Here is a 13,642-nt window from a genome sequence, read left to right on the forward strand (position 1 = left end):
TCTTGTTGCTGGTCTCGTTGCTAATAGCAGGCTTGTGCTAATAAGCAGGCCACGTTCACGTAATGGTAAGGGGGTATAAAAAAATATTGGAATATGGCAACAACAGACTGTATCTACAAAAAAGGACAGTCCCACAGGTTTAAACATATCCAGGAGTCGCTGCTTCTAATTTCTTTGGAAGAAGAATAACAAGCTTATCAGCAAGAAACAGAGGCGAAGCAAGCAGAGCGAGTAGAAAAGTGTTTGCACTGTACGAGAGCGTCTTCTACAAAAATCTTAGGAAAGGTGCCTCGATGCCACCTTTAAGCCACATTTAGCATAGGTTACTCTTGATCAGGCGGCACGGTGGACGACTGGTTAGAGCGTCAGCCTCACAGTTCTGAGGACCCGGGTTCAATCCCTGGCCCCGCCTGTGTGGAGTTTGCATGTTCTCCCCGTGCCTGCGTGGGTTTTCTCCGGGCACTCTGGTTTCCTCCCACATCCCAAAAACATGCATGGATTGGAGACTCTAAATTGCCCGTAGGTGTGAATGTGAGTGCGAATGGTTGTTTGTTTGTATGTGCCCTGCGATTGGCTGGCAACCAGTTCAGGGTGTACCCCGCCTCCTGCCCGATGACAGCTGGGATAGGCTCTAGCACGCCCGCCACCCTAGTGAGGAGAAGCGGCTCAGATAATGGATGGATGGATACTCTTGAGCAGAGGTGGGTCGTAACGCTCTACATTTACTCCATTACATTTACTCAAATAACATTTTGGATAAATAGTATTTGTCAGCGTAGTTAAAATGCACCATACATTTTACATTTACTTCAGTATTTATGTGAAGAAGTTGGATATATGGAGATATGGACAAAGTAGGTACAAAACTGGGTCAAACAGAAGTTGTTGTTAGAGGGGCCATATGACAAAACCAGTGTTTTTTTTAAATGAAATTGACACTTTTATACTAAGTCCATGTTAGAGAGTCACTCTATGGGAGTTCTAAATAGCCAAAATACGGGACCTTTAATGTCCAGTAAGAAATTAAGACTATGGTTGAATACATAAGTCCTAAAAGTGAAAGTAAATTTGAAGCGTGAGATTGCGTTCTTTACTCTTGTAGACCTGAGTGATGCAGGAAACATGCCCTCTTGCTTTTTTTCAAATGCACTAAAATACGCTGACCCAGTTTTAAAAGACAGTGCTCAAGACCTGAATGGCCAAATCACACAGTTTATGTGAGCTACAGTGTTCCATAAATCATACACGGATGAAGTAGTGCATACAAAATAAGTGGTATTAAACCCGAAGATTAGAAGATCACCAGCTGTGTTGTAGTATTTCATATCTAAATCCTCTCGTAATAGGATAAATACAAACTAACGCAAAGCAGTTGTTCATACTGTAGATACAGCAGTTCAGATGAATGCTAGCTAGACCAATGATCCATGGATCACTGATCATGCGGTTTGTGTGACTGCATTTAAAATATCATGATGTTTAGAAGAGTTCAGAGATGCTCTCTCAGGCTGCCATTATTAAAATAAAAGGATCAAGACCTCAGTGAAGTATCAAGGTCTGAGGATGTTGTCAGAGTCCACTGGGACAGGAATTCTGAAGAGCGACACAAAACGGACAACAAAAAGTTAAATAACGTGTGTGATGGGAATTATCATTGCCCTTTTCTTTATCCATCAATTTCCTAAAAGGTGTGGCCTCTCATTAGTGTCACAGGTGAGCTTGAGCCTTTCTTAGCTGATTTTGGGCATCTGTTTTTGCTGTATATTAACATCATGACAAATAGAGCAGTATGTTTCAACATGTGATTTGTCTTGGTGACCACAAGGTGTAATGACAAATACATACACTCAACACAATATTTCCTATGCACTTCAGAAAACCAAACTATCGCATTAAATCCATTGAAAACAGATTTCAGAATACTGCACCTGCCAACACTTTATTGTGACCTTGATCAACGATTAGACGTGGATTAACACAACCAGACTATTCAATTGGGAATCAAATTACTTTTGCAAGTTACACTTGGATCAATTGGAAATCGGATTAGTCTTTCACATGTCCCAGTTTCTGTGGCAGGACATTTAATTATACAGTCACAGAGTGGTAATCATTTCCACACTGGCTGCCCCAAAGTCAGCTCTTTGTACCACTCCACTATCACCGACGTGGAAGGAAACGAGACTTGTTTAAAGTGTGGTGGAACTTTGAGAAAAACTCAGTTTTTAAACGGACACCAAGCAAATATCCATCCATCCATTTTCTACCGCTTATCCGAGGTTGGGTCGCGGGGGCAGTAGCTTTAGCAGGGATGCCCAGACATCCCTCTCCCCAGCCACTTCATCCAGCTCTTTCGAGGGGATCCCGAGGCGTTCCCAAGCCAGCCGAGAGGCATCGTCTCTCCAGCGTGTCCTGGGTCGTCCCCGGACGTGCCCGGAACACCTCACCAGGGAGGCGTCTGGGAGGCATCCAAATCAGATGCCCCAGCCACCTCATCTGCCTCCTCTCGATGTGGCGGAGCAGCATGTTAGATGGAAATGAACGAAACACAAAAACAGACAGAAAATAGTCCCTACCATGTCCATGACCATTATATATGAATATTTTTTTTAAGAAAATGGCTCCTTTAAGTACAGTCGTCTGTTAAATCAAACTTTTTTTTAGTGAAGAATGACCCTTATAGAACAAATGAGTGAGGATCTTGTGGAATTGATGGAGTCTCTAACGCATTCAACAATTTTTCTATGCCTTTGTGTATCATTATAGCCACAACAGCCAAGGCGGAGCCTATTTGGACAAAAATCTTAATATTAACGTCCATAGTATATTTACAGCATCTTCCTTTGGAAAAAGAAACACAAAGAGGAAGGTGAAGTTTGACCAGAGGTTAACGACATTAATTTGAGGCACTACATGTAAACTGGGACATCAATGTAGCGTATATTGGTTTTGGTTAAAACGTAATTAATTTTGGACAAAGAACACGCCAGAAGTGAACGCCTGCGTCACTTCCGGTTTAGTTCGATTTACGTTTTAACATTAGAATCAAGCTCTTTGTCTCGTAGAATTTAGGAAAAGTGACGAAAAACCTCTGTCTCATAATCTGAAGGTTGCTACGGGAATGAAATACGAGTTCTTGATTTCAGCGGTTTTACTATTAAACTCAAACACACACAAAAACACAACAGGAAATGGAATTTGACAGAAAATTGAGTTATATTTAAAAGGGGAAACTACTGGGTAACATATAGAAGCACTCTACCACAAAAAGAAAATAATTATGGTAATAGAAAGAAAATAGGCATATGTAAAGAAAAATAGGACATTGTGTGTTGTTGGATTAAAAATGAATATACAATGATTGTCTAAACTTTAGTCTTGGCAAATCAACTAATTGTTCAATACATCATTTCATACTTTGGCTTCAAATCAAGAGGAACAGTCTCACAGCTGGACCTGTAAGACTGACACAATGACACAGACCTCAAGGCATACATTTAGAATATTCCCAGAGGTTTCTTTGTTACAAACAATGTCCACAGGCAGTCTCTCTAACCACCACTGGCGGGTGAGCGTGTTCCAGCACTTGTCCAGCAGTCATCAATCACTTCCTTCCCCTCCCTCACCCATGCTGTGCCAGTCATTGAGGAGACCTTTATAGCTCCAAATGATACAAACCAGGTTTCCTGTCTTTTGTTGAAGCAAACTGGCTGGTTGAGGTTCAGGAGGCAGGAATGCAACAGTTTCAGTTCTTGAGAACGAATGTCAACTGGGACATTGGGCGTCGTCACTACATCAGGCTAACAAATTATTAGAGAACTATGTCTATACCTAAATGTGTGCATGTATGGCTATGTACTGACTGTTTGTGAAAAGTTTATAAAAATCATAAAAATCCCTCCTTGCTTTGCCCCACCACACATAATTGCTCTCAATTCCTAAACCCCATCCCAGAAGCTGCCACCATCTGACACTGGCCTGCTCTCTCGAACACCAGACTACAGATGTTCTGTGACAAAGCTTTTCAATGCCAAAGCGGCGACATATGTGAATGAGGTGACACTCAAAAAGGACTATGAAGGTAGAATAGCAAAAGTGATTTTGCACATGAACATGTAATCATGTTCTCATTTCTGATTCAGAATATAAAGCAAAACACAGGGGGGGGGTGGTCACTTGATCTTAGAAAATCACTTGATCTTAGAAAATCACTTGATCTTAGAAAATCAATGCACGTTGCAGGTCGCTAGTAGATTCAAACATATGTTATAATGATGGGTGTTTGCTCTGACATGCAATGTGAGCTGTAAGGTCTTATATGGACAGCTGTGTGGCTTTCCTAATCAAACAATTCCGTTTTTTTTCTGTCAATATGGGTTGCTGTGTGTACATTAATGAGGAAAAAAAAATCAACCTAAATGATTTTAGCAAATGGCTCCAATATAACAAAGAGTGAAAAAATTAAGGGGGTGTGAATACTTTCTGTACCCACTGTATATATATATATATATATATATATTTATATATATATATGCTCCAGCAGGCTGTCAGGACTTAAAAAGCCATTGAGACATGAGTAGTCCGATTTGGTTTAAACTGTAACTGCAAATCATTTGAATACATTTCTAATGCTCAGTGCATAATCACTACCGTAGTTGTAGTACATGCAAAGAAGTCCTTACTTGCGTCATGCACGTGCTGCTTTTCCCATTACCATGTCGGCCAGTAGCTTGCCCACCCCTGGGCTAGATTCACAACTCAGACGACACATTCCAAGTCACATTTATCAAATGAACTGCTGTATAACTGCTATAAAATCACCTCCAAATGGCAGTTATAAACCTTAACTGCCAAATTGCCAAAGGGGTTCTGGAGGTATCAAGATATTTATTTATTTTTTAAAGCTTTGCTCTTTCACCTTTAAACTAGTATGCTGCTACTTGTATTGCCACAACTGCCCAACACTGGATGAGTGTGTACCTACAGTATATCATCATGACCTTTATATCTTTATATAAATCATTTTGGATTTATTTATAGCTTTCTAGTTTGCCCTATTCATTCTTTTCTATTTCACTCTAATCTGAAAATGTTGCGGTTCCAGCACAATGTTTGCTTTGTACACCATGGAGACCAGGCTGACAGTGATGTCTCTATTCCTATGGGAGCCAGTAAAATGCTGATAGGAGGGTTTACAGGACAGGTAGTGAGCTTTACTACAAAGACTCTCAAATACATACTTACTCCTTTCAGCTAAGAAGAGGAATCACTGAAGCAAAATACAATAACGTTACTCATTTTGAGATTGAACAGAAGAGCAATATGCAATATGTTGTCATCATGCAGTGTCTGCTGTCAAGGACAGTTTATAGCAAATACACAGTGTAAAAAGAGTATGAAACTAACTAATATACAACACTAAAGGGTAATCTTATACTCGGACATAGTCTGGGTAATACAACTTTATGACTGTGGAACAAATATCAGTAAGGATCCATTCATCCATCCATTATCTTTACCGCTTATCCTCACTATGGTCGCAGGCGTGCTGGAGCTTATCCCAGCTATCTTCGGGCGGGAGGTGGGGTACACCTCGAACTGGTCACCAGCCAATCGCAAGGCACATAGAAACAAAAAACCATTCACACTCATATTCACACCTATGGCCAATTTAGAGTCTTCAATCAACCTACCACGCGTGGTATTGGGATGTGGAAAGAAAGCGGAGTGCCCGGAGAAAACCCACCCAGGCACGGCCTAAACATGCAAACTCCACACAGGCGGGGCCGGGATTTGAACCCCGGTCCTCAGAACTGTGAGGCAGATGTGCTAACCAGTCATCACCGTGCCGGCTCAGTAAGGATCTTCAATCTAAAATAAGTAGTGTCAATGACATCTATCACAAAACATTGTTAAATAAAACCAAGCATGAGAAAATGTTGGCCACTTCTCATTTTCAAAAGCACATTTTAACTCTCCCCCGCTGCCATTAGAAGTCTGAAGTGAAAATATGAGTCGAAGGTTTCTGTGTAAGTAAATGGACTTTCTCCCTGCCCTTATCCTCTTTTTGCTGTTCTAAATTTACCACACTGCCACCCAAACCAACCGCAGCTCTGTAAATATTTCACTGAGTATTCCCTCTCAGACATAAAAGGTTTGAGAGATACCCCGAGAGAAAGGAGGCTGTAACACGCTATGCCCGATTACAGTGTTATGCCGCAGAAAATAATTTACTTCACTGTGCCCTCGCTGGTAGTCCAGTGGAAGTACTGAAATTCTCCATTAGTTTAGCTACACTTTTGGTCTGTGACAGGAGAATCCCTGTGGCTTCTGCATGAATATGTCCCAAATCTTTGTGATACATCTAAAAAAAAAAAAACTTCTTTTGGTCCAGACTGCCAATGTGTGTCACTCTGGGGGGGAGGAAGCTTGGCTCTGGATGAAGAATGGTTTTCTCTTTCTCGTCCGCCTTTCGCCCGGAGTCAGCTGGGATAGGCTCCAGCGCCCCGTGACCCTAACCAGGATAGACGGTGTTGAAAATGGATGGATGGATGGATGGATCAAATGATGAGTATGCGGACAGAAGATCAACATTTGATATTTTAGGAATTTGAACCAGTTACCCTTCGGTCACTGAACGCCCTGGTCTACCTACTGACCCACAGCTACCCAAATCATTTATGAAGGGCAGTCAAAAAGTAATGAGCCTAATTTAACTTAACCTACTAATGATTGATTCCCCCCAGAAATATTCCCGGTTTGTAGTTTACGTTTTTGAAGGTTTAGTCAAAAGAGTTTGGTTTAAACCTTTCCGCTTCCCGTCAGCCATTTTGGAAATGACGTCATTGTTGGATGCCCATCAGAAGCAGAGTGCATTTCTTGCTTTACAAGGGGAACCGCCACCTAACATTTTCAAAAAGTTGCAAATTGTGAATGGTTAAATGTTCAAGTGTATTCAGAAACATGCTCAAATGTAAAAATGAAATAACATAAACGACACAATCAGTGGACATTTATCTCCACTCACGAGTGACCAGAAGTCCTCACCTCAAGCTCTTGCATTCAGTGTTTGATACAAAACCAACTAATTGACTCATGCTTTGTGCCTCCATAAATCTATGAACAAATTCTGTTACTAATTGGTTCAGACAGCCACACTCATTGAAATTAACTCACCGTCTTGTATGGTTACTTGTGGTTATTGTTAATAAAAGGCTAACTCGGAAAGAGACCCCTCAATGGCACCTCCAACTGAATATCTTCATCCTCCTCATCATTGTTGATGGCAGAGATGGGTGGCACAACCACAAAAAAAAGAAACTTCCGAGTAGATTGCTAATAAAAATTAGATTAGTCTAAACGTCATTTAAAATAAAAAGTAGATAAAAATAAAATGAAATATTTTTCACATTATAAAGTACAGTCCCCTCCAAAAGTATTGTAAGGGCGACGTGAATACCTTTGTTTTTGTTGAATAGTGAAGACATTCAAAAGGTGAATATGACACAAAAGTTCAGAATTCCAGCTTTTATTTCATGCTATTTACATCTAGATGTTAAACAACTCAGGACAGAGCACCTTTTGTTTGAAGCCACCCACATTTCAAGTGTGCAAATGAATTGGAACATGTGACTGATGGGCGTTTCTAGTTGCTCAGGTGTTGCCTTTTAGATTGATTGCTGGTGGGCGACTGGTTAGAGCGTCTACCTCATAGTTCTGATTCGATTCCTGACCTCGCTTGTGTGGAGTTTGCATGTTCTCCCCGTGCCTGCATGGGTTTTCTCGGGGCACTCCGGTTTCCCCCCGCATCCCCAAAAACATGGATGGTAGGTTAATTGAAGACTCTGAATTGGTGTGAATGTGAGTGCGAATGGTTGTTTGTTTCTATGTGCCCTGCGATTGACTGGCAACCTGTTCAGGGAGTACCCCGCCTCCTGCCCGATGATGGCTGGGATAGGCTCCAGCACTCCCGTGACCCTAGTGAGGATATGCGGCTCAGAGAATGGATGGATGGGTTTAAACAAATGGCTGCAATATAACAAAGAGTGAAAAATTTAATGGGGTCTGAAAACTTTCTGTACCCACTGTACAGGCATTAGATGAATACAGTGTTTGTTATGTGAGATTAGGTGAACTAATTTCAATCAAGATGTCTAGGAGACAGGTTAATAATATAATTTGAAGCTGCGAGTGAATACACACTTGCTCAAAATGTTAGAATTATATTTTCAGGAAATCTTTATAACGATCAGTATTTTTTCTTGACAATTTAATTTAATCCTTAGACCTGATCAAACTTTTTCCACAAATGCATTTAAATAGCAATTAACAAAAGATTGTGTCTGAAAACAAATACAAAACATGTAGGTTTGTGTTTTTCCATGTGATAATGTTTGTATTCAGTGTACTGTTTATTTGTTTGTCATTTGATCAAATCAAAGTAAAAAAATAAAAATAAATAAATAAATTATTGAATCAAAAGCCCTGTATAGGCTGTGCCAAAAATTGAGATTTGCATGCGCTTTTAATAATGATAATGATGATGATTTGGTCACGTTGCAGGAAAAGGTTTGATCCAGAAGAGAGAAACTGATCAGGAAACTTTGTAGCATGGGGTGGGGGGGACTTAATTGGGTGCTTTCAGCTTCCTTATGCAATTTTTATGATATAAAAAAAGGAGACTGAGATAAATAACTTTAAAACTGTATATAATATGACCTATAACCTGTCCAATTCAATTAAAGCCCCCCCCTTCCTGAAATCCTTTAGAGAACAAATAAGCAACTGGAATAATGCGGTTGCACAAGTTTACATGTCCTTGGGGATATGGCTGTGTTTGGAATTAACCAATCACATTCAAACACACACATTCAACTGAGAGTCAGCACACACCTGCCGCCAATGAATGTGCCTCTTATTAACCACAAATAAAGTTGTGGTAGGCTTTTCCTGCCATTTTTTGTCACATCTTAGAGGACAAGGCATGGTCCAAAGAGAACTTCCACAGTATCAGACGAATCTCGTTGTTCAAAGGTATCAGTCAGGAGAAGGTTACAAAATGATTTCCAAGGCATTAAATATACCATGGAAAATGGTCTTCATCACATTTTGAAAATATGGCAACACTTTGACATTATCAAGAACTCGCCATCCCTTGTAACTTGCTGAAAAGACAAGAAATAATCTGGTCACGCAGTCCACCAATAGGCAGAAAGCAACATTGAAGGAGCTGCAGGAATTTTTAGAAAGTACTGACTGTTTAGTATACACACTGCTTTTTTTTTTAACCGCAGAGCTGCTTACTTGATTGATAGCTCCCTCTTTAAAAGCAATGCGCATTCATTCAGTCATAGAACTACTGCTAATAGTCCTTATAGCAATTCTAGATTGCATGATGTCTTGAAAGTACATGTTTGACGCTGCACTTTCAGCATTTTTCTTAAAAAAATTAAAGGTGAGAGATTGCTTTGACCCACATAATGAAGACATTAATGTCGTAAGTTACAACCCCAATTCCATTGAAGTTGGGACGTTGTGTTAAACATAAATAAAAACAGAATACAATGATTTGCAAATCATGTTCGACCTATATTTAATTGAATACACTACAAAGACAAGATATTTAATGTTCAAACTGATAAACTGTATTTAATTTTATGGCTGCAACATGTTCCAAAAAAGCTGGGACAGGGTCATGTTTATCACCGTGTTACATCACCTTTTGTGAACTGAGGACACTAATTGTTGAAGCTTTGTAGGTGGAATTCTTTGCCATTCTTGCTCGATGTACAGCTTCAGCTGTTCAACAGTCCGGGGTCTCTGTTGTCGTATTTTACGCTTCATAATGAGCCATACATTTTCAATGGGAGACGGGTCTGGACTGCAGGCAGGCCAGTCTAGTACCCGTACTCTTTTACTACGAAGCCACGCTGTTGTAACACATGCAGAATGTCGTTTGGGTGTGAATGTGAATGTGTGCGCAACTGGTTGATTGTTTCTATGTGCCCTACGATTGGCTGGGGACCAGTTCGGGGTGTACCCCGCCTCTCGCCCCAAAGATAGCTGGGATAGGCTCCAGCATGCCCGCGACTGTTGTGAGGATAAAGCGGTACGGACAATGGATGGATGGATGGATGGATGAAGATAACAGTAGTATACACAACCTAAGTCTACTGTGATGTGCTGACAGGTCAAGCAATATGCTGATGTCTCTTGATGATGGTTTCGATAAAACTCCAAAAATGTTTTTCGAACTTTCCAAAAACTAATAATTACCAGAAAATATGTAAAATCTGGTTCAGAATTGGGAAGGGAATTACCATTTGAGGGCTCAACACAAATGTAAAACATTAAAACATAATCACATCCAGGAAAAAGTTTTTTTTTGTCATCTTCAGGCGTGTAACTGTGGAACAGTATGGGTGAGGAATTAAAGCAGAGAATGTATTGCATATATTGTGGTATTGTATTTTTGTATTTCAGATTGCACTTCATGATGGATAATTTATTTTAGGTAATGATGAAAGGGGTAGGATTTAAATAAGTTGAACTTATCCTTTTCTGATTGGCAGTACACGGTGTTTTAATATGGGATATTTATATTGTAAATTTCGTAACTTCTTTTTGTGTAATGTATTATGTTCAAAATAAAAATGCTTCTGGGGTGTTTGAAATCCACTGTACTAAGTTTGTAATCCCTACTCAGTATTAACAATTGAAGTACTAGCCTCGAATGTGGAGTTCAAAACATGGTGTACAAAACATTTAAGGGCACCACCCCAGGGACAAGTCATTGTTCTTCATAAGGTCCTTTTTTTCTGAGCAGAGTCAATTTGGAATGCTGTTTTTGTGTCCCTCTCACAGGTATCTTGGGATCACACGGCCCCTAACCTACCCTGCCCGACAGAATGGTCAGCTGATGGCAAAGATGATCTTGGGTGTGTGGTTGGTGTCAGCATCCATCACTTTGCCCCCCTTCTGCGGCTGGGCCAAAAACGTCCACACAGCCGGCGTGTGCCTCATCAGCCAAGACTTTGGCTACACCATCTATTCCACAGCTGTAGCCTTCTACATCCCTATGCTGGTAATGCTGTTTATGTATTACAAAATATTCCGGGCAGCCCGCAAGAGTGGTGCCAAACACCGCTTCACTGACCTTTCCCGCCGCGAGCGCCTCGAAACAGTGGCTAAAGAGGCGCTACGAATGCAGGGCCTAAAGCCCCCTGGTGTGGCAGAGGAGTGCGCTGCCCTGTCCCGACTGCTGAACCGTGAACGGAGAAACATCTCCATTTTCAAACGAGAGCAGAAAGCGGCCACAACACTGGGGGTTATTGTGGGGGTCTTCACTGTGTGCTGGCTGCCATTCTTTATCCTGTCCACTGCAAGGCCCTTTATCTGTGGGGTAGTGTGCAGCTGTGTGCCCATCTGGCTGGAGCGCACGCTGCTCTGGTTAGGTTACGCCAACTCCCTAATGAACCCCTTCATCTATGCCTTCTTCAATCGAGACCTGCGCTCCACATATCGTGACCTTCTTCGCTGCAGGTATCGGAACATCAACCGCCGTCTGTCGGCGGTGGGCGTGCACGAAGCCCTCAAGGTTTAAAGACGTTTTACAGCTGACATTGACTCACAGACTGAGACGTGTTGGCCCTGCGCTGGTACTCTCATACCTCGTGGATTGTGGCGTGTATGCAGCAGGCCTGTAGATTAAACACATTCTGACAGAATGTGAGTCACTGTTGGTAGCTCTCTGGTCCCACTGCAAAGGCAGATCGACAGCGTTATCATTTCTGTCTGTGTGTGCGTGTGTGTTTGTAAGAGCGAGTGAGACTCAGTTATGCTATTTTTGGAAAGAAAATCATAGACTGGATTTTGTGAAATATTCAAGTCCACACTGCTTTTGTGCATTTGTTGTTGTGGGGCACAAGTTGGGTTACACAATCAATCATCTTGTGGATTTCAAAGATAATTGAGGCTAATCAATTTCTGTATAATACAAAAATCATGTTCAACAAGGAACCTTGGTCGAGCACAAGGCATAGTAAGTTCTTCTGTTGAACAAATCCTGTATATTTTACTGTGCACTTAAGTATCACCTGCATCAAGTCATAGTTTCAAAGTGGTTGTATCACTGAATTAATGAAAGAACATGATAAATGTTTCACATTTGTTGAAACTGTGGTGATGAAGGATGAAATAGATTTTACCTGTGAAAATGTCTTTGGTCTGTTGGGTGCGTGCCTGAAAGATTTGTCCCACATGCTACTTTTAGATTTTAAATGCCCAAATGTCACCATAAGTGTTCCATGTTTCACACTGTCACACACTTGAATTCTGTCTGTCTTGAGTTTGTTCACTGCTGTTATTTTTCACACCACAGTTGTCTTGTTGACCTTGATAAAACAGAAAGTAAACTTTTCGCTGTAAGAGATAATATGATCCAGAGACTGCTCCACTGGTAGTCAAGTGTCTCTGGCTTTTGTGTGAGATGAACAGTCACCGGACAACACTCCCATTTCAAGTCTTTGGTGACTTATACAAACTTGTGTCACATACCATCAGTCAACCAGTCTGTGCTGATTCTACCTTGACTTTTGAGGTACTTTTCTGTACATTACCTCCAGGCTGATGTGACTCAATATTCTTCTTTTTGTAATCAACAGCTGTTTTTCAGTCATGTCAAGTGGATCTCCAACTGCTCTGTAATTGCCCTCGTTCAATGCTTTGACATCAGCTAATGTGGCATAGCATCTGTTAACTCTGTAAATAAAGAAATCCCTGGTCATAATGTCACTGTGCTCCCGACCAATTCTCTTATTTTGATGAGTGCATCTCACCCCCCCCCCCACACACACACGCACAGTCAAACTCCAGACACACTCCACAGAGGGGATATCTATCCTCTGTTGTTATTCCCACAGGAGCTTGTCGTTATCTTGATCAAGATTACCTTCATACAAACTTAATCACTCTTCTAGATGAGATTGATGGATTCGTACAGACAAAGGCACACCTAAAGGCTTGTTTGACGTGTTTGACAATATTCACCCAAAACAACTGCCCTTATTATTTGGTTTGCCTGCAACTAAATATTTATATTTTATATTTTATGGGTGACAGCTGTCTGCTAGTTTTTTGATAAAACTATTTTGTAGTGCATGCAGTAAGAGGAAGTGGTTTGATATGTATTGCGGTTTGATTTGTGCTGAAGTGCTTTTTAAAACCTCCAGCAAGTGGGGAAAATGTCACACTAAACTTCAAATATTTTCTTCAGCGCATCACTCAGGTGTAATCCTGCTGACTTGCATGTTTAGTGTGAGGATTATGAAACATACAAACAAAAAGCAATGTAGCTCAGCTTTGTTTGGACATAACTGCAGTGTCAGAAACCTTAGTTGCTGGAATATGACCATTCCCTGTCAGTTAACTAGCAAATACGTGCAAGAGGGTGAGAGGGTTTTTTTTTTGCACAATGACTTTCTACTGCAGTGCTTCCCAAACTTTATTGAGCCAAAGCATCCAGTTTACTGTTCATTAGTAAAAAATTCACAGCAACCCACCAGACAAAAATGTCACAAAAAGTATGACTACTGACATGATGATGATGTCGTCTCAATTTACTCCCAAATTGACATAATGTGAA

At 40.9% G+C, this 13,642-nt stretch overlaps 1 protein-coding gene across 2 annotated transcripts in view; it reads left to right on the forward strand.

The window, feature by feature from the left end:
* Positions 1-12,792, forward strand: part of htr7c (5-hydroxytryptamine (serotonin) receptor 7c) — a 63,897-nt gene extending 51,105 nt beyond the window's left edge. The window contains exons 1-2 of one of the 2 annotated variants that reach the window (XR_009787585.1): positions 7,693-7,826; positions 10,864-11,002. Coding sequence is in view for 1 of the 2 variants with exons in the window: in XM_061766510.1 (XP_061622494.1) it covers positions 10,864-11,602 (739 nt within the window). In the remaining variant the exon portion in view is untranslated. Of the gene's footprint in view, positions 1-7,692; positions 7,827-10,863 lie in introns of those variants that run through there. The other variant, XM_061766510.1, reaches the window with a different exon arrangement.
* Positions 12,793-13,642: the final 850 nt, after the last annotated feature.

This window comes from Phyllopteryx taeniolatus, chromosome 3, assembly GCF_024500385.1.
Source record: "Phyllopteryx taeniolatus isolate TA_2022b chromosome 3, UOR_Ptae_1.2, whole genome shotgun sequence".
Classification (NCBI taxonomy): Eukaryota; Metazoa; Chordata; class Actinopteri; order Syngnathiformes; family Syngnathidae; genus Phyllopteryx; species Phyllopteryx taeniolatus.